Raw genomic sequence first — 22,738 nt, 5'->3', positions numbered from 1 at the left:
TGTTTACACCATGTTAAAATATAATTAATTATAGGTAAAGATTGTTTTCAGACTTCTTTGGATCATGGGCCTGTGGCCACAAAGTGACTGTTTGCTTTGCACTATTTCCAAGAGTTCATTTCCTGTCTCCATATTCAAGTATTCTGTGGTACAATTTTGGGATTTGTAAGAGGGTTGGAGTTATTTATTGCTCTATAGTGCTAGACACTAGACAATATCACTAGCAAGTGAAGATTTCTGTCTCTGTCTGATCTGAAATAACCAGGCTAATCCGTTGAGGAGTCGGGGGATAAATTAAAATGAAAATCTGGACTCCTGTGGGATACTACCCACCAGGAAAATAAGCATTAATGAACCTGACCCTTAGAAAAAGACTTACCCTAAATTCCAAAAACTGAAGAAAAGCTGAGTAGAGTCCTGTGCCACTAACAATGTTTTAGTGATGGACTGCATATATGGTGGTGGTTCTATAAGATCACAGTATATGCTTACAAGCAAACCTATGATGGAAAAGGGGGAGGAAAACCAAGCAAACTATCATAGACATATTTCTGAAAAGAGTGACACCTCCTCAAGAAGAGCCTCAGGTAGGTCGTTCAGCAGGTGTTCCAGAAGAAGGCATTTTTGTCATAGGAGATGACAACTCCATGGGTGTTACTGCCCCTGAAGACCTTCCAATGGGACAAGATGTGGAAGTAGATGGCAGTGAAGTGGTGTTAAAGTCTACAGTAGTGTACCATAGTGTCCTAGACCTTCACATCCACTCACCAGTCACTCGCTGACTCACCCATAGCAACTTCCAGTCCTGCAAGCTCCATTTATGGTAAATGCCCTATACAGGTGTACCTTTTTTTTATTCTCTATTTTTATTGTACCTTTTCTATGTTCAGATACACAAATGCCATGTGTTAAAATTGTGTATAGTATTCAGTATTGTAACATGCTGTCCAGGCTTGTAGCCTAGGAGCAATAAGCTATATCATGTGGCCTAGGTATGTAGTAGTCTGTACCATCTAAGTTTGGGTAAGTGCACTCTATGATGTTCCCACAACAAGGAAATTGCCTAACAATGCATTTCTCAGACTATCTTCGTCACTAAGAGTCACCTGACTGTATACCAAAGTATGTACATTCATTCCTTAATTTTAGAGAAACCAGTTTTTTAAAAATATATTTTTATTGATTTCAGAGAGGAGAGGGGGAGAGAGATAGAAACATCAATGATGAGAGAGAATCATTGATCAGCTGCCTCCTGCACACCCCCTACCGTGGATCGAGCACACAACCTGGACCTGTGCCCTTGACCGGAATCGAACCCACGACCCTTCAGTCCGCAGGCCAACCCTCTATCCACTGAGCCAAGCCTGCTAGGGCATAGAGAAACCAATTTTTAAAGAAAATTTACAGATTTAATGTAAATGTGGTTTCCCATAGTGAATTTAAATAAGCAATTATTAAATTTTTACTTTAGTACCTTATAATTAGTTTTCAAAGGATTGAATAACACCTTAATGTACTTTTAAGACTATACCTGGGAAAATGTAAGATTTTTATATGATCATTTGCATTGCATTTTTAGTTTCTTCATATTCTATATAAATGAAAATATTATAGAAACTTTAAAGACTTTATTTAATGTAAATAGTGACTTAGTGAGAATCTTATTTTAGCAGTGCTCATTTATTTCAAGGAATTTGTTAAACCACTGGGTGATTTTCACATTGTTCCAAAATATTGATATATACAATGAGACTTAGAAAATAAAGTTAGTAGCTCTCCCCTTTTGCCACCCTTTATTGCCTATTGAAAAGCTTTCATTTCTGTTTATTACAGGCTTCTCCAGCTCACACAACTCCACAGACCCAAAATACAAGTGGTCGACGAAGAAGAGCAGCTAATGAAGATCCTGATGAGAAAAGAAGAAAGTTTCTGGAGCGAAATAGAGCAGCAGCTTCAAGATGCCGACAAAAAAGGAAAGTCTGGGTTCAGTCTTTAGAGAAGAAGGCCGAAGACTTGAGTTCATTAAATGGACAACTACAGGTAGGATGCATATGTGTAAATTTTGTTTGATGTATTTTAATAATTGTGACCACAGCACTTCCCTTTTTTTTCTACTTAGCCATCTAAATATTGTAGGACACAATATTGGGTGTGTGTATGTAAAACCTAATTTTATAAACTTATTTGGATACTGAGATAAAATAATATAAAACTTTCAATACTGATACAATGAAGTAATTTAAAATAAGTGTTTATGTAGTGCAAAAGTAATTAAAAACTTTATAAAGTTGTGATATAAAGTTCAAAGAATTTTAAAATTAAAAATATCACTGGTATTTCACTTTTCATGTTCAACTGTTGGTTTAGATCACAATGATAAAGTTGCTTTAGTAGCAGTTTTGTTTTTAAGTCCTTTTGTTCTTTGAATTATAAATTTTGTTTTGTTTTGTTTGTTTTATTTAAAGTGAATATAGTGCTCAAGAAAGGTGCCAGATTGACAGCTTTGGAAACTGAAGGACTCTTATTATCCACAGAACAGGTACAATATGGCCAGTGGCAATAGAAATCATTTTATGCTGCCCTGCCAATGTGCCTCAGATACATTTCTTAGGAACTCCGTGGGTATAAAGGTTTAAGGCTCCTTCCTATTCAGTCTTTGGTAAGATTTCCAATGGGGGAGCACCAAATCTATTTCCTTCCTTCTGTTTTTTGTTTTGTTTTGTTTTGTTTTCTTTTGTTTTTTTTAATGTTGTGAACGTTCTCCAATAAAGTCTTCTAAACTACCAATCGATGAGCATCAGCTAGAAAATTGATGTTAATGAATTGTAGTTATTGATCAGTCTTCTGAGTTAATTTATTCCCAGTTAAAAATAAATCTTTCTATGTAATTATAATTGATGATGAGAACTCTCAAACTGTTCTATCTTTAAAGATATCACTAATATAAATGTCTATTTAAATGCTTGGGGAAAAGTTTTTAGCATCAGGAATAGCATTTAACCTGTAATATAAATTTTATAACCTAAAAATTTTTCATATGTGAGGTAGACATTTTTTTAGTACTGTGTTGTGCTTTGAATATTGGCATGTTAGTTTAGAACAAATGGTCTTATAAAATCTATTTTAACCATTTAGAAAAAATTTAAAAATGATTTAACACATCACAGAGACTTCAAATATATACTTACTAGTGACCCGGTGCACAAAATTTGTGCACATTAAAAGGGGATTAATTAGAGGAAATAATTTAATATTGCTATTTGCCCTTTCTCTATAATAGAAGTGTCAGAGATGAAAGAAAATTAGTAAAATGTATATGAAAACCTAGAGTCTGGGGCACACCATGGGACCCAAAGTCAAGTCCCCGCCCACCCACATGCACCTCAAAATCGCGTGAGACCTAGACCCGGCCGCCCCCCCCCCCCACCACCGTTGGGCTAGATCCAGACCCGGCCAGTCCCCACCCTTGTCAAGCCCTGCAAGCAGGGGGTGTAGCCTCAGGTCCCCTTGCGCCAGAATGGGGGGTGTGGCCTGAGGTCCCCCAGCCCAGACCGGGGGGCGTGCCTTGAGGTCTTCCATCAAGCCCCGCCAGGTGGGGGACATGGCCTGAAATACCCTGTCAAGCCCCGCTGGGTGGGGCCATGGCCTGAGTTCCCCCGACCCAGCACTGGGGGTGCACCTTGAGGCCCCCTGTCAAGCCCCGCTCGGTGGGGGGCACGGCTTGAGGTCCCCTGTCAAGTCCAGCCAGGCAGGGGGGCGCAGCCTCAGGTCCCCTGGCCCGGTGCTGGGACAGGAGACACGGCCTGAAGTCCCCTGTCAAGCCCCACCTGGTGGGGGGCATGGCCTGAGGTCCCCTGTCAAGCTCCACGGTCTCGGAGGAGGGCGTAGCCTCAGGTCCCTGCTGATTGCTCGTTAAGGCTCCTTATGGGAACTTGGCCTCAGCTGTGGTTGCAGCCATCTTTGTGACAGAGTGATGGTCAATTAGCATATTCCCTCTTTATTAGATAGGATATACCAGGGTGTACTAAGAAATTATTATATTATCATCTGATAAATGAATTCTTAACCTTTTGCACTCGGATGTCGAGTGTGACTCGACACGGTTAGCATCGGTAGCAGCTCGAGAAAAAAACAAGCGAGTGCAAAGGGTTAAAACTATTTTCATACATTTTTAGAAAAAATCTCTAAATTTTTTTCCTCTTAAATTCAGTGAAACAGATTATAGGTACCAATTTATTTATACAACTATAAAAATGTCTATTCTTTACCAGGTCTCTCTGTTACAATATTAACTTTTTAAAAACTAAGTAATTTTAAAACTAATTTTACTATTAAAATTTTAAATATTTATATTAACAAAGTGATTTAAATATATATATATATATATATATATAATTTCTTCTTTTCTCTTTTTAACTAACAAAATAATACTTCCAAACGACTAGACTACTTTTAGTTATATGACATTAAACATATCATTCTTTGTTAGCCTCAGTTGTCTTATCCAGAGAATAGAGATAATACCTGCTGGTCTATTTCTCTGGGTTGCATAAATCAGTTGACTCAGAATGAATGTAGGTATTTTTAAATACATAAATTTTTAATTTTAATAAGATAAATGTATTAATATTTTTCTTTGTCATGTGGCTTACTTGCCTTCTTAAGAAGTAAAGATGACTGAAAACTATAAATGTTATATAAACACATGGTCTCATTTACAGGGTGTTGTTAGACTTGAGGTTTTCTGCTTTGACCCAAGTTTAAGCAATATTAACAGCTTTTAATGAGATATTGCTGTTTCCTTAGTTATACTGCAGAACTGGTCACTATTATTAACACTGATGCTTTATTATTGGGAAACCTTGGAAAATTCAGTATTCAAAATAAATGTAATCTTTACTTCATTACTTGCATGTTTTTTCCACCATGCAAACTATAATTAAAATGTCATTGTAAAATGTGTTGCATTTTTATTGCCTAAGTGAGGTAGAAATTTCTTGACTGGAGGAATAAAGGCAAGATTTATCTAGGTACAAGTTAGCTAGCACATCATTTTCAAAGCATAAAATTTAAAAAGAAGTCAAATTCAAGAAATCACTAAATTAAAGTTATATTCATCTGTAGAGGTTAATACCTCAAATTACAAACAGAACAAGTAAAATCAGTATTTTTATCATTAAAAACTGTGATGATGGCATCATCCTATATAATAAAAGAGAAACATGTAAATTTACCATACCTTTGCTACGCTCACCAGTCAATCAGGAGTGAGTATGCAAATTAGCCTGACAAAGATGGTGGGTTAATTTGCATACACAGGCGCCAGGTGAAGAGCAGATTGGGAGAGCCAGCGGAGAGTGGAGCGCCTTGGGGAACTTGGCTCCCCAGATGGAGAGCAGAGAGGGAGAGCTGGCGGCTTAGAGGACTTGGCAGAGCGGGAGGCCATGGGAAGTAAACAGAACAGGAAGGGAAAAACCAAGAGTGTGGGGAGCACCAGGAATTCTGGGAATAGTAGTTCTGGTGGGAGCCCCAGGACCAGAAGCGGAAGCCCAGAGCGCAGGGAGCACCAGGAATGCTGGGAATCGTAGTTCTGGTGGCAGACAGATCTCCTAGACCAGTGGTGGCGAACCTATGACACACGTAGCCATTTCTGATGATACGAGGCTGCTGAGGCGGCCGCATGCTGAGGATGAAACATTTGCTGCTCCTGAGGATGAAACATTTGCGAAATAATGTTTTTTCCTCAACATGACACAATACCCGAGTTATGCTCAGTTTTTTGGTGAAGTTTGACACACCAAGCTCAAAAGGTTGCCCATCACTGTCCTAGACACTAGAGCAAAGTGAGCCTGGAGCAAGTTACTGTTGCGGTGGGGGATGGAGGGAAAGCAAAGGTCAGAGACATAAGTAAAATCAGTGTGTCTAGGAAAAATTAAAGGGAAGATATCCTAAAACTTCCAGGAAATCTCCACCCATGAAGCACAGGAAAAAAAATGCCTCTATTCTGTGAGCAACAAACCAAACTGGGTTGGGGTCTCAGACAATTCACTCATATGATTGCAAAAACAGACAGAAACTCCCGGATTGGAGAGGGCTCCCCTGAGGGCTCCCAGATTGGAGAGGGTGAAGGTTGGGCTGAGGGACCCACCTCCCGTGCACAAATCTTCGTGCACCGAGCCCCTAGTAGTTAAATAAGAAAGTGTTCTCAGTTTTAGAGATACATACCAAAATATGAAGGTAAGTAATATGATATGTTGTCAGGGATTTTCTTTAAAACTAGAGGCCTGATACAAGAAATTTATGCAAGAGCAGGCCTTCCTTCCCCCAGCTGCCGGCACCGGCTTCCCTCTGGCACCCAGAACCCGGGCTTCACTCTGGCCACTGGCAGGCACCCGGGACCCGGGCTTCCCTTGCAGCCCTGGCTTCGTCCCGAAGGATGTCTGATCTAATTAGCATATTACACTTTTATTATTATAGACTAGAGGCCCGGTGCACAAAATTCGTGCACGGGGGGGGGGAGGTGTGGTGAAGGGTGTCCCTCAGGCCAGCCTGCACCCTCTCCAATCTGGGACCCCTCGAGGGATGTTCAGCTGCCCGTTTAGGATCCTAGTGAGATCGGGCCTAAACGGGCAGTCGGACATCCCTCTCACAATCCAGGACTGCTGGCTCCCAACTGCTCGCCTGCCTGCCTTCCTGATTGCCCCTAACCGCTTCTGCCTGCCAGCCTGATTACCCCCTAACCACTCTCCTGCCAGCCTGTTTGCCCCTAACTGCCCTCCCCTGCAGGCCTGGTCCCCCCCAACTTCTCTCCCCTGCAGGCCTGGGTCCCACCCAACTGCCCTTCCCTGCAGGCCCGGTCACTCCCAACTTCCCTCCTCTGCTGACCTGGTCACCCCTAACTGCCTTCCCCTGCAGGCTTGATTGCCCCCAACTGCCCTCCCTTGCAGGCCTGGTCCCTCCCAACTGCCCTCTCCCTGCTGGCCATCTTGTGTCCACATGGGGGCAGCCATCTTGTGTGTTGGAGTGATGGTCAATCTGCATACTACTCTCTTATTAGATAGGATAGAGGCCTGGTGCATGGGTGGGGGCCAGCTGGTTTGCCCTGAAGGGTATCCCGGATCAGGGTGGGGGTTCCCTTGGGGTGTGGGGCGGCCTGGGTGAAGGGCCTGTGGTGGTTTGCAGGCCGGCCACACCACCTGGCGACCCAAGCAGAGGCCCTGGTATCTGGGATTTATGTATCTTCTACAATTGAAACTTTGTAGCCTGGATCGGAGCCAAGCCTCCTGCTCGCTCCTTGACCAGCAGCCATTTCTTTTGAGGTTTGTGTATATCTTCTATAATTGAAACTTTGTAGCCTGGAGCGGAGGCCTAGGCCAGCCAAGGCTGCAGAAGCTTTGCTTCCTTCATTGCCAGGGGCAACCCTTGCCTCCTGCTCTTTCCAGCTCCGTAGCTGCTGCCATTACTGTTTGGATTTGTTTACCTTCTATAATTGAAACTTTGTAGCCTTGAGTGGAGCAAGGGCAGGCAGAAAGCTTGGCTTCCTTTGTTACCGTGGAAATCCAAGCCTCCCTCCTGCTCTCTGTGGCTGCAGCCATCTTGGTTGGGTTTATTTGCATATTTGCTCCTGATTGGCTGGTAGGTGTGGCTTGTGGGTGTAGCGGAGTTAGGGTCAATTTGCATATCACTCTTTTATTAGATAGGATACTTCTGCAAGCCCAGCCGGTGTGACTCAGTGGTTGAGGTCTCTCAATCCCCAGTTGGGAGCCTGCAGGAGGCAGCTGATCAGTGATTCTCTGTTATTGATGTTTCTATCTCTCCCTCTCCCTTCTGCTCTGAGGTAAATAAAAATGTATTTTTTAAAAAAAATACTTCTGCAAAAAAAGAAAAAGAATAAGGTTCATTTGTATGTATTAACCTGGGAAAATGTCTGTAATTCATTGTTGTGGGCAAAAAGAAAGTTGCTGAAAATAGTTTAAACATCCATCAGTGGATGAGTGGATAAATAAATTGGGGTATATACATACAATGGAATATTATTTCGGCATAAAAAGGATTTATAGTACATCCTAAAATGTGGATGAACCTCAAAACATGTAAAAGAAGCTAGACACAAAGTCACATATTATATGACTATTTGTATGAAATATCTAGAGAGAGAAATTCATAGAGACAAAATGCAAATTGGTCATTGCCAGAGACTGGGGAAAAAAGGAAAGGGAGAAACTGGTTAATGGGTAATGGGTTTTATTTTAGAGTGACAAAGATGTTTTATAAGTAGACAGAGGGAGGTGGTTGCACAACATGGTAAATGTACTAAATGCCGTTGAATTAATTCACTTTAAAATGGTTAATTCTATATTATGGGAATTTCACTTCGATAAATTACTCAATAAAAAGTTAGTTGCTTACTAAAATGTATACCATAAATCTTTTTCATTAGTGAAGTTAAATGGATAAATGTGTAGGTATGGAAATCATATAGTAATGAATCTCTACATATAGGTAAAATTTTAGGAATGACATGTACCAGGATGTAACAGTAGTAAAGAGAAGAGAGGGTATGGGGAAGCATGGATGGTTTGGGAAGAAAAAACACTTCAATTATGACTTCCTCTATTATTTCAAGTGGATATGTGATTTTGATTTTTGTTTTATAGTTATTTGTCAAACAAAATAAAAAGTTTTAAAATAGTGACAGACCATAGTTTTCAGAGTGTGAAGAGTTAACATGCTTATAGGAGATTCAGGGAGAAAAAAATTTTTTAAGTCTCCCAACAGCAAAACCACTAGCTGTGAAAAATAGAATGCCTTGTAAAGAAAATTAAATGTAAAAGAAATAATTAAACTGTGCTTTATGTGAACACATTCATCAATTCTACATTTTTTAAAATAATCCTTCATGTGACATACAGGCTTAGCTGATTGGTGTAGTGGGCAGTAACGATTCATGGTTACTTATATATTACATAAAATAAAAGATTTAATAAATATTGAGGTATGGACTGTTCATATTTTTACCAAACGTATATTAGGTTTTTAAAAATATTATTCAACCTTATTGCCTCAGTCATGAAATTTAATTATATTTTAGCTTTCTAAAATCATTGCTAAAAAGGCAATTTTATCAAATTGTATTAGAGACATTTGTGATAATCTAGACCAACAATCTAAACCAAATTATAACATATTTTTAAGGTAATACACGATTTTGTTGTCTTTTATTTAAAATGTTTTTAATCTCTTATGCCTTTGTCTTTCAGTTATACTCATTTTGGGGGTTAGTTTTCAATTTACAACTTCAGCATATTTCCTTTATGAATTAAAGTCAGACTCCTTAACAATTACTCTGTGAATAAAACTTGGAAATTTTGTTGTGGATTTTGCTCTTAAAACTTAGGTATTGCAAAATGTATGTGGAATAAGAGGTTCAATAAATTAATAGAAGTATTCTTTGATAGCTGGTTGCATGAGGAGTTTTCACTTATGGAAAAGGTTTTATGGAAACCTTTATAGTGATATGGAAAAGGTTTTGCTTATTGGTCTGTTGACTCTAAAGGAATAGGATCAAATCTTTAGTATTTATCATTTGAAATAGAAAGGAATAGCAACAATTCAAGATGCTGTACAATGTCTGTTTTAATTCCTGAAAAAAATATATTACTTTCTTCCTCCGCACCCCCCCCCCTAGTTTTTTATCTAGAAAAGGGGGTAAGGGTAATAGTGATGACACCTGTACCTCATGCATTTTATTAAGAGTTTGAGACCTAGTATTTATTTTTACTAGCCTTTATCAAAAAATCTTTCTAAGCCTTTACTTTCCCATCAGTCGAAGTCATAAAATACTTTGTGAGAGAGGATATAGAAAAGTATTCTGTATGCAAAATACTAGTTATTTATTAGCTATGCAAATACTAGTTATTTATTATTTGTTCTGTCATTAAACATAAGTGCTTAATGTGTGCAGGGCATTTTAATAGACACAGGGAATATAATAGTGAAAAAGACATTGTCCTTGAACTTATAAAATTTGTGGTCTAGCAGAGGAGACAAACATGAAGCAAGTAATCAAAGTATGAGAAGAAGAGATGGGTCATTCCCGTTCATTTTGCAAAATATTTTCAGAATAGAACCCCATCATCTATATTTCTGTTGTAAACAAAAAACTATTTTTATTTTCAAGTGTAGGTTTTGCATCCATGACAACCTTTGGAACTGTGTAGTGAGAATCTTGATATTTGATCATTGATTTTTCTGAAGACTAAACATGAGAAAAACTTGATCTTCAGCAATGAGAAATTCCCCAAAGAAGAAATTATCTAACATTATTTCTTTAATTTTGAGAGTAGTGGCCGAACTAGAAAGGTAAAGATCATAAATGTATGGAATACCTGTGGTCATCAAGATGTGGCCAGATATCAGTGAGAAATTTTGATTGATTAGTCTGATCTGATTTTATCAGTGTGATCTGCTGCAGATAAACTGTAAAAAAAAAAACCTTGTTAATTAGTATATAATTTTCGAGTAGCTAAAAATAGAATGGAGCGATGGTAAGAAAACGCCGAAATAATTTACATTTTATTTTAAACCAGAATAATTTTTACAGCATCTGCTTTACAACAAACAGGTTTTACTTTGATTAGGAAAAAAAATCAATAATTGCTCACATTTGAATGAGACTTTGACATTTTCAAAATGTTTTCATGTCCTTTATTTCACTTCGCCTCTTTTTGGTATTTTTTACATCCTGGACAAAGAATTTCCATGGTCCTCTCTAAATATAGCTATGTACTCTCAGTCTATGCCAGCCTGTGCTGTGCTCTGGGGATACAAAGAGCAAGATAATCTGCCATTGAGAAAATCCCAGTCTGGCAGAGGTGGCAAACAAATAAGCCAAAAATTAGAATCCAATGTCGTAAGTACTGTGTTAATACACACACACATATAAGTATATAGGGTTGTGGGAAATGGGCATCTCACTTTTTCTATGCAAACTTATGCTGTGCTGAGTTGACTTAAAGATGAGTAAAATAATTAGCAAGGCAAAAAGGAGAGGAAAGATTTTCTAGAGATAAAGTATGTATTTAGTTAGCTATACAAATTTTCATTTTTATAGTAAAAATGATTAAATACTGATTATATCATAGGTTCACACTAATGTGAAGGGTAGCTACAGGTACCAGATTATAAAAGATTGTGTATGCTTGACATACCTATCCAGCCCTATGTTATATTACAGAAATTAATAACAGACACTTGTATACACGAGTCTCAAATTCAAGCTGACACAGCAGACAGAGAAACTTTCTTGGAAGGTTATTCATAAAATGGTTTCTCATCAACAGTGTCATTAATAAAGAGCTATAATTAGCAATATTGACACTGATGCAATATTTCATAGAAATGAGTTTTCTAAATAACACTTATTTTTAAGGCAAAACTTTTGCTTTCCCTTTTGTACTTTGATCACTCTAAACCCATTCTTGTCTCAAATAGTAGAATATTCTAAACAACTTAACCCTTTTATTAATGGTTCAGTTTTATTATGAGCATCAATTTTTGTTTCGTGTTTTAATACAGTATTGCAGTTCATTATTATTGGGGTGTGAGGAACTATTTGACCCAACAGACTTGCCTTTAGGTTGCCTAATTTTTATTGTTTTGAATTTTTGTTTGTCATTAATCACATCAGGAGACCTAATGAGTCTAATCTGCTAAATTATTTTACATTAAGCTTTCTGCATAAGAGACTCGGGTAGAAAATGAAGTGCCTGAGCTTTGTGTATACCCTTTTGCTATATTTCTTCATTTAATTTTGAGTTCATGAATGAAATCTGCATAGTTAAGGTTAATGTAAGTTCAAATAAGTAGAGGTATTTGTAAATTAAGATTTTTATGTTATCAATTTATTAAATGTATATTATTTCTAACTCTTTAGTATTGATAATTATCACTAATCTATATGTCTTTAATATTTGTGGATAACCCAAACAAATTAACTGGACTCTCAATTTGGAACTTGTACAGAGAATTTTCCAGATTAATGTATCCAAAACAAAAGCTGACTTGCTTGTTCTGTAATAAGGAATAGTACAAATCACCATTGATTTATCAGATTTAAATTTAGATGTGTACGAATTGTCTAGGTCAAAGGCAACTCTGCCTTTTAGATATTACGTCTACTTTCATTGGTTTCATGTCCAACACAGTGTCTTGCATTGCATTCTAGATATCTGTGATTCCTTGGTTATTGTGGTTTCCCATTAGTAGCTTTTCCAAGTTTCTTAGAAACTTGATTGAGTTTTCAGGATAAATATTTTATTTTCAATTGAATAGAGGAGTAAAAATTTATCCTGACTCCCTTGATATCTCTAATTTTTCAAACAAAAGAACATGTAACATACATATAATAAAAAATATCTTCAACAGCTAATCTCTGATATGTAATAAGTAGCTTCAAGGCAAATGGTAATATAAAAACTTTGAAATATGTTATCTAGTTGTGTTATCTTAAATTTTTATAAAAGTTGCAGTTTTAATATAAGTGCTAAAATATAAAACTGATATGTACTGATTAAACATATTTAAGCAGCATATTTTGTTTATTCCTTGATATTCTGATAAAGATGTTCAATTTTTGTTATCTTAACCTTCACTTGTTTTAAACAGTAAGAAATGTTTAATCTGATGCTGGTAAGGTACATAACTTGTTTCTTCTCCAGAGTGAAGTCACCCTGCTGAGAAATGAAGTGGCACAGCTGAAACAGCTTCTTCTGGCTCATAAAGATTGCCCTGTAACCGCCATGCAGAAGAAATCCGGCTATCACAGTGAGTAATGTTCCATTACCTACAGCCTTAGGCTCCATCAGTGAAATACTGCCACAGTGAACCAAGCTTCCATCAAAAAAACCGAGACTGAATTCCTATACTTAATATTAAATATCAGACTTCTCCAAGGTTATTATGGAATGGGGTATACTTCTTAGAATCTAGATTTTTTAAAATTTCCTATTTCTAGCTTTTATTTTAGGGAATGCTATGGATTAGCAAAATGGGTTAGTTAATAACTTAAAATATACTATAAGTACTGATGATTATTTTGTTTATCATCCCAGTATAACACTTTGTCTTAGATTGACATGGTGAAGCATTTCTTGTCCAGCCTTTGTTCAGTAATGATGTGTATTTTTTTTAATCAACTGTCTTTACTAAAAATAGGGTGTCCCAAAAAATGTATGCACACACTTTGAATAATTGTAAAGTCAGTGTTTATTAAAATACACTTCATTTTCAAAATTGAGCTATCAGCTGTTAAAATGTGTATACATTTTTGGGGGGGACACCCTATATGTAGTATCCATTTACAGTATCAGTTCCTGTTGTTCTTTCTTAGATGTCAGCATTGTGTGGGGGGTTTTAATTATTGTGAACCTTTGTATTGAATCTTCTAGTTAGTCATAAAAATGCTAAAATAGAACATTATCTGCTTATCACTTTCCTCTTAAATGTTTTCCCTAAAAATGAGGTTCTTCTGTTTTCAGCATTTTAGAGGTTAATTGTGTTTTTTCCTTCTTGTAATGTCCTTCTTTTTGGTAATATAAACAGTGTTGGAACCAGCTGTAACTCTTGAATAAATGGCCTGTCCATTGTACACAAATTTGTAACAAATAACAGAGCTGGGAATGCATTAGGCAACATTCATAATATATAACCCACAGCTTTCGTTTTTATGATTTAGAGGTATTTCAGGATATTTGTAAATGTGAAGATTGTTTCAACCATATGTATCCACTTTATTTTAATTTGCCAGTGTCAGTAATTCAAAAGAAAGAAACATTTTATATTGGATGCAAACTGTTCCTCAGGTGCTCAAGATAAAACTTAATAGCCACCATCTTTACTTGTAGTCATTGTAAGCAGTTTCATCAGAATGGGCAATATTTTTTAATTTAAAAGATTTAGCAACTCTCTATTGCCATATATATTTAGAACATTGATTTTTGTCAGTTTTGAGCAAATAAATCTCAGTTCTTTGATAGCTAATGATTTTTTAAAATCTTTATTGTTGAGATTATTACATGTCCCCTTTTTTTCTCCCATTGCCCCCCTCCACTTGGTTTCCGCCCTGCCCCAAGCCTTCACCACCCTATTGTCTGTGTCCATAAGTAATGCATATAAGTTCTTTGATTAATCTCTCCCCTTCCCCCACCCCTTTCCTTCTGAGATTTGTCAAGTCTGTTCCATGTTTCCATGTCTTTGATTCTATTTTATTCATCGGTTTATTTTGTTCATTAGATTCCTTGTTTGTTTATTTTGACTTTTAGATTCAGTTGTTGATATGTATTTATTGCCATTTTATTGTTCATATTTTTTACCTGTTTTTCTTCCTCCTCTTCTTCTTGCTAACTGCTTTTCTCTTGCTGCTTTTAAGATTCTTTGTCTTTAACCTTTGTCATTTTAATTATGATGTGTCTTTGTGTGGGCCTCTTTGGTTTCCTCTCGTTGGGACTCTCTGCTTCCTGGACTTGTAAGTGTATTTCTTTCACCAGGTAGGAGAAGTTTGCTGTCATTATTTCTTCAAATGGGTTTTCAGTAGCTTGCTCTCTCTTCTCCTTTGGCACCCCCATAATGCGAATGTTGGTATGCTTGAAGTTGTTCCAGAGGCTCCTTATGCTATCTTCATATTTTTGGATTCTTTTTTCTTTTTGCTCTTCTGATTTGGTGTTTTTTGCTTCCTCATATTCCAAATCATTGACTTGATTCTCAGAATCTTCTACTCTACACTTGAATTCCTGTAAATTATTCTTTATTTCAGTTAGTCTATGCTTGATATCTAGTCATTTTGACAGGATGGTGGAACACATTGTGGAGTAAATTGGGCCCATGTAGTAATGTGTTTGGAGTTTGTATTAACAATGATTGCTGCAGGGATGAGGCCATTATGGCTCCCATCTGACTTAACATAATTTCATATAGAAGCTGCTGAATTCAGCATTATAAATACTTGGTTTTCTTAAGAGAGTTACCTTGAATTTTGATAGTATAGTTCAAAAGTAAATGTATAATTGATTCTATAAAATTAGAAAGAAAATTAACTCATATTGCATTCAATTCAAAATTATCTATAATTTTTAAATCCTTAGTAATTTATTAGATAATCCCAACAGCTTTCTCTCTATTCTCTAGGCAGAATATGTTCAGCAACTATAAGCCCATTTTTCATTTTAGTCAATAATTTATAAAGATATTTTTAAATGTTTAGGTGTATGCGTTTATGTCCTATACCCTTAAATAAACTGACTGAAAATCTAGATGAGTAAGTTTTTAGTGACTATCTATTATACTACGTTGTGAGAATGAGAGACATTTTTCGTTTTGGGAACCATACCTACCTTTTTTCCTGTCTAGTCATCTAGATAGTCAATTAACAAGTATAGTTCTAGCATAAAATTTGTCCTCTTCAGCTCTATGGAGATAATTGGATTTTGTAGAAATTTTACAGTAATGTCTATTTTCAGATTTGAAGTCTTTGCAAAAATACAACTTCTCTGTTGTTTAATAGTTAAGGTAAATAAAGAGATTGACTAAGTGAATATTTAAATTTTATAGAAAATATGGGGAAATTCACAAATACCTAACACTGTTGATCATGTTGCACACAGCAATTACTAATGGTGGTGAGCTGTAGTGCTAATTCTTTCAAAACATTTGAGAAAGAAAACTAAGGTTTAGTAGAAATTAAGGAATATCACAAAATCTTGTGGGTAAAGGTGACAGTTAAAGTCACACTGTCACAGGGTCGTAGTTTTAACCCTCAGTCATGGGAAAACTGTGACAATTGGCACCTTAACAGTCAAATAGTATAAAATGTGAATGAAAATATAATATTTTCTAAATGTTTGATTCCATCAAGAATAAAGCACGAGAGTGATCTTATTGCCATTAAGTCATATTCTCTAGATCATTGAGCATAATTAAAATTATATAATAGTTGCTTCTATAATCATAAGTGGGAAGGAAAGCTTCTTGAGTCCCAAATGTCCTTGAGAACTTATACAGGTGGGGCAAAAGTAGGTTTACAGTTTTGAGTACACAAAACAGTTTATTCTTGTATTATTATTATTATTTATTTATTTAATATTATTATTATTATCTTCCATACAAACAATTGTGAACTTACTTTTGCCATACCCTATATTTTTCAGTACTGAAAATATATATGAACAGAGGTAGAGAACTTTAGAGAGTGAATTGTTAAACATCTGGTTTCTTTAAACTTATATAGGCCTGAAATGGCTCTTGAGTGCCGTAAGATCTCTTGTATCTGTCTAGTTCTTGTGATTATACTAGCAGTTTTTCTCCCCTCACCTTCTGGAAGTGGATATGGGTGCAGATATATCACATTATAAAGGTATTTATAAAATTTATAATTACAGAATTTATAAGTGAGTACCTGTTCTTTGTATAGCCTAAAGATTTGCTTTACCAAATTCTGAAAGACTGGAGGCAGTCACTTATCCCTTAGAATTTACTGTTTAATTTTGAGTCATTGCCTTCACTATATATTTACATTTCCTTATTACACTCATCACAGATCAGCCTCTATTTCTGAAAGCTGGTGCATCCCTAGAACTTAACCTTGAGAGAAAGGTCAGTTTGCTGTCCTGTTGGAGATTAGTGGTCACATAAACAAAGAGGGCTTTTTAGTAGTTTCTAGTGTTTTCTTTGAACACATAACTATTTGTGTTGGCTATTGTAATTGTGTTTTATAACATTTATTATAATTTTAAAAGAATTACTGTGACTTTTTTATTATAACTTGAGGTTAAATTTTTATCCAAGGATGTGGTTTTGCATTCATAGCAGATTATGGAGAAGATGGGATTCTTTCTCACTTATATTTATTAAAACCTGCTTTTCAAAAATCAATGAATTGGGGGCAAGTATGTCAAAATTCCTAAAAATTACTGTATTTCAGAAAACCCTCAGAATAAGGAATTTTATTTGAATAAAAGTTGTGCTTTGCGAGGTTCCTCCCCTTCCAACTTCTATATTATAAATTATAGGATAAGTTCTGCTTCATAGGGTGCAGACCTTTTAATAATTGACTTTCTGAATGGGGACTTAGCCATTAAGAAGAAGGCTGGTATGCATTCTCAGATTTGATAGAAAACCTGCTTATTGTCCCTTCTAAACACTAACTAAAAATTATTTTAATGCTAAGTGAATAAAACAAGGTGCAAAAGAATATATCCAGTATGATACTGTCTTTAGAATGTTCATTAGTAAACAAGCTAAACAATATTGTTAGGGATACATACCTACTTGGAAAAACTTAAAAGAAAAAATACGGGAATGGTTAAAGAAATAGCAGATGGTAATTATCTTGGTAAGGAGAGGAGCTCCTAGGAAGCATCAGGGTTCCTAAGGCAATCTTCTCTTTTAGAGCTGGGGGCTGGGTTCATAGGTGTTTGTGTTGTCATTGTGTCTCATAACTTACATACACTATAACTGTTGGTGTGTTGTGCCTATCAAATTTTTCACTAAATGAAATTACTGGATTCTTTTCTGTAATAAAAAAATATATGGGAGATTTGTTATTCAAAAGCCTACAAATTGCTAGATTTATTTTTATAAATATTTAGAATGCCCTTTCCTGAATATCTTTTCAATTGTAGACTTTTATGTAGATTTTTATTTGAATCTCAATTCATGCAACTATAACAGCTGGTGGCATTTAAATTCTAAATATTGCTTATTCTCATGTGTCTGCATCATTAGAATCAGGTATTGTAATCACCCAGTGCTGCAGTAGATGGAAAGTCAGCTAGAATAAATATAGTTCTGGAGACTGCAGAGGGAATAATTTGAAGATGTAATTTGTATATAAGAATTCATTTTGTTTATGCATATGGCAATACATTTTTTTATCTTTTAATAAGAATGGGATGTAGACAAACATTGGTTTTGTTAAATGTGTTATTTGATATGGGTTTGATTATGACGATAGGGGTCTTTCTCCCAAAATCCTACCCCAGTTTAACTCTATTCAGCAGATATTTCTTCAGCTCTATTCTCTGAGGCACTGGGTACCCAGATGTTTCCATGTGTGTGGTTGTGCCTTTGTTTGACCTGTTGGGGATAAAATGCCCACTTCATGTCTGACAGCCACCTTTCAGTTACTCAATTCCCATCATACTGACTTTTCTAAATAATTGATTATATAAAATATCTTGTCGCTTTTTACTCTGTATATGGACTCAGCCTACTGATACATTCTTACAGTATTTTAAGAAACTGAGCAATTTTTCTTTTTTCCACTCAGCTGCTGATAAAGATGATAGTTCAGAAGACCTGTCAGTGCCAAGTAGTCCACATACGGAAGCGATACAGCATAGTTCTGTCAGCACATCCAATGGAGTCAGTTCAACCTCCAAGGCAGAAGCTGTAGCCACTTCAGTCCTCACCCAGATGGCAGACCAGAGTACAGAGCCTGCGCTTTCACAGATCGTAATGGCTCCTTCCTCCCAGGCCCAGCCCTCAGGAAGTTGATTAGAAACCTGCAGTGCAGCAGTTTTAGATACTCATTAGTGACTTCAAAGGGAAATCAAGGAAAGACCAGTTTCCACTTATGCGAAATCTGTGGTTGTAAATTTTTTTTTTTTACTTGAAATTAAATTTGGCTCTAAAGTTGGGGTAGCAGCAGTTGATGATCAGACTGAACAACAGTTTTTATTCTCTGGAAAAAGGCTGATTTTGCTTTTTTATAAATATTGTTAGATTTATTAATTTTTCTGTGCTCAATGTATAAATTGTATTATAATTCATTGTGGTTTTATTTCATTTTTAATTTGGTGGTGTTTAATAAATGGGGGTGTTCCTGAATCTCTCTTCCCACTTCCATTTCTTTTGACCACCTTGTATCCCTCAACTGTGATGGTAATATTGTTATATCATTTATACCAAAGTTCTGCTTAAATCCTTATTGACTTTGTACATTAACAAAGTCATAAAGCACTAGCGAGAGAAAGAAAGTTGCTTTTAACCTTTTTGCCTTTTATTTTGCACATTATGCAAAAGGAAGAACATTAGAGAACATTTTTTGAGTGAAAACATGGTAGAAGACATACAGTGCTTTTATGCACACTTATAATCTTAAACTAAATCAAGATCATGAATAGTACATTTTTCTTTTTAAAGATTTTAAGTAGACTTGAATTTTGAAATCCTTTATCATTTCAAAAATGACTATTTTTCAAGGTTTAACTTCAGTATTTTAAACCTTATGTTTTGAGGCGAATAAAATATGAAATTATATAATGTACAATACAGGGTTATCAGATATCTAATAATTTTTTGAAATTAGGTTTTTGGGTTTTTTTGCGGATTTCAGGTTACAAACTGAGAAGTTTATGCATAATCAAGTAAGGTATGGTTGCCAGAAAAGCCTAAAATTACTACTTAGAAAACTTAAGACTGTTTACCCCCATTGTCTTGTACTTGCAAGCTAACTTGTACTTATTCTTGTGAAAGCACTGTCATCTTTTAGTAGCAAATTTTGATAACGTTTCTTGTGGGGAAAAAATCAGTATCTATCTTTAGAACAATGTAATTATAAAGTGGGAAGCAAGAGTGAGTGAGAGTGTGTGTGTGTGTGTGTGTGTGTGTGTGTATGTATGTATGTATGTATGTGTCTTTCAATAGTTTATGCCAGCAATCTTTGCTTGAATGTTTAACGATGCCTTCAGTGTGATGCTGGCCAATAGGTGATTGCAATTTAAAAGGTCATTACTGTGCAGGCTTGGATAACTAACATTCCATGATGTAGTTTGTTTCTGATGAGATGATTGTAGGTACACTTTTCTCACTATCCAGTCATCTGTGGGATACTGAGTTTTCTAATGTGCCATTATCTATTTTTATTCTGCATTACGTTCAAAATATAGTACAATATTTTAAAATAGACTAAATTGTTAAAAATTTAAAAGTGGTAGATGTGTGTAAGAGAACTTTGTAAAATAGTTATGAGTCCTACCCAGTAGCAACTTCTGGCATTCAAGCAGGATTCCATTATGTAAATATCTGTAATGCATTTATAATAAGTTGTGTAGTTTGTTCTGCATCCATACTACACTCTTTGCTAAAGTCTCAGTGCCATCTCCTAATGAGACTGACATTTAAAACCTACATGGAATACCCTTGACAACTCAAGGAAATATCCCACCTGCCTAAGTTCCAGACTGGGAAGCATTCAAATTATACAGATGACATTTTAGGACTTTTAAGTTATGAAGATAATAGGAATTTTATTGTTTGGTTTGTTAAAACTGAGAACATTTTAGTTGATAATTCTACTTCTACATTTTTTAAAATTTTTAACTGATTTTATAATTTTAAAGTAATCAATTTCTAATCATGATTTTTCCATAATTATGCTAAGGAGTTGATCTCAAAGGCACAAAATACGAATTTTGCAAGAAGGCTATTTTTTATTGTATTTGGATGGGTTAGGAAAAGCCTCAATTTTTCTCTCTCCTAAGTCCTTCAGTGCATTTTCCTTTCATTTTATTATTTATGCAAGTTAAAGTTCTTTGATAACAGGAATTCTTGCAACTGTAAAATAAAGCTACATAGATGTAAGAAGTCATGTAAACGGTTAATGAGCTTACCAACGTTAGCAAAACTTTCATTGTAAATCAGTCTGTACTCAGCAAATAAAAATCATTATTAGTTGTATAAACACAAATTTCATTTGGACTTTCAGGATGTCACACTACTTCTGTACCTAGCATTTTGAGTCCTTATATTTGCAATGTTACACAAACTGTACTATTTTCTTTTATGTGCAGTTTGCATGAGTAAACCATCAGAGAATAAATTCTATCTTTAAATTATGTTCATAATTGGCTTGTTCTTACCTATCTTTCATAAAGTAGCATCATCTGATATTGTTTTTCTTCAGGGCATTTATCACCTGAGAAGAACCTGATACTCTATTTCTGTGATAAAATTTATTCATTCTCAAAGACCTTTACACTGCAGGGTGCTCAGGCCTTATTCCTGTTTCTCTGCATTCAGTTTAAGCCACGTTCATGTACAATGAACCTTTAATTTAGGTCCCTTCAACTTCATCCACACACAGATGCACCAGCCTTTGGTGTCTCTTGGTGCGTCCCTGACAAAACATCTTAAATATAACATGTCCAACACTGAACTCTTGATCTTCCCCCACCTTACCCTCCAATAGAATCCTTCCACAATCTTCCATAAGCTAACTGGTGGCAACTCCATTCTTCCAGTTGCTTAAGCCAGAAGAACCTTGTCATTCTCATTTCCCCTCTTTTCACAGTCCACATCTAACTCATTGGGAAACAGTTTGTTTTACCTTCAGAATAAACCAGAATTCAGCCACATCACCATTTACCCTGCTATCACCCTGATCTGTGCCATCGTTTCTCACCCAATGTATACACCCCAACTGAGGATCAAACCTTTTGGTGTACACAACAGAATGGCGCTCCAACCAACTGAGCCACCCGGCCAGGGCTCCTATCACATTTTATTCAGTGAATGAGTGCTACTAGGCGCCAGTCATTGTTCTAGGCTCTTGGAATACACCGATTACCAGGACCCAAATATCCTGCCTTTGAGAAGCTTGCATTCTACATGGCAGGGGAAGGTGTATGTTGGGAAACACAACACAGTAAGTACCTTGTGTATTCTATTAGAAGTGGTTAATGCTGGGTGAAGAAAAAGACTAGTTTTGCTAGAACATAGAGAGTGATGTTTCAGTCTTAGACTGAATAAATCTGAAGATACAAAGAATCACGGCTATTTTTTATTTTAAGGTACACATTCTGACACGTGCTTCACTTGGATTATGTGATACGAGAGAAGATTTCATAAAGACAAGCTGGCGCATTTCTGTAACAGTTTGACAACTGATATGTTAAAAGCACAAAGGCGTGTTTATTTTAGATGACAGGAAAGATAATGTCTTAGCTCTGACTTGTCCTTACTGTTAAATGCAGTTTTGATAATTCTACATCTGAGACTATAGAATTTGATGTGTGACACTTAAGAACTTATTTGTCAGACTATTATTATACAAGAAACATATTTACTCCTAGGCCTTCATCTTAAATAAATAGACATAGACACACACACACACACACATACCCCTTAAGAACACTGAATTGTCAAAGCAATTAGTTCCAAAAGAAATTTAGAACAAAATTTAACCTGATTTTTTGAAATTGTCTTGACCACAGGACAATAGTTATAAAGCAATTGGAGTTACATCATTTTATTTTTGATATAGTTGTGAAAAATCATTTTTTAAACTTTTAATAAATACAAATAACTTTTCTGTAATTCTCTCACAGAGTTTTAAAAACAAGTGCAAGTCTATCCAGACTATCTGTAACTATAGATAGAGACTTGGGTGTCACTGAAGCAAATATTAAGATCCTACAGAGCTAGCATCCATTGAGGGGCTGGGAAGAACAACTCACAAGATGTAAACGACCTTTCTGATATAAAGGGTAAGTTGCCAATTACATATTGCCATAGAAAAAGTGTGATCAGTGAAAGTGTTTCCAAAATGATTTATTAGTTCTGAAATAACAAAGAATATGGCATTGGAACCTACGTAAAAGGGAAAATATGTGTAGTTTTATTCTATTGCAGCAACCCAAAGCACCAAGTCAAATGTTAATTGTAAAATAAATGATCACATATG

The 22,738-nt window shown here is 35.9% G+C and overlaps 1 protein-coding gene across 1 annotated transcript in view; it reads left to right on the top strand.

The window, feature by feature from the left end:
* ATF2 (activating transcription factor 2) overlaps positions 1–20,900 on the top strand; it is a 93,337-nt gene extending 72,437 nt beyond the window's left edge. Inside the window, exons 13-15 of the mRNA XM_054722958.1 lie at positions 1,834–2,040; positions 12,720–12,825; positions 18,323–20,900. Of these exons, the coding sequence (XP_054578933.1) occupies positions 1,834–2,040; positions 12,720–12,825; positions 18,323–18,549 (540 nt within the window). The 3' untranslated portion in view covers positions 18,550–20,900. The remainder of the gene's footprint in view (positions 1–1,833; positions 2,041–12,719; positions 12,826–18,322) is intronic.
* Positions 20,901–22,738: the final 1,838 nt, after the last annotated feature.

The sequence above is a fragment of the Eptesicus fuscus genome, chromosome 11 (genome assembly GCF_027574615.1).
Source record: "Eptesicus fuscus isolate TK198812 chromosome 11, DD_ASM_mEF_20220401, whole genome shotgun sequence".
Lineage (NCBI taxonomy): Eukaryota > Metazoa > Chordata > Mammalia > Chiroptera > Vespertilionidae > Eptesicus > Eptesicus fuscus.
Note: the sequence above shows the minus strand (reverse complement) of the source record. Positions and strands in the feature narration are given on the sequence as shown.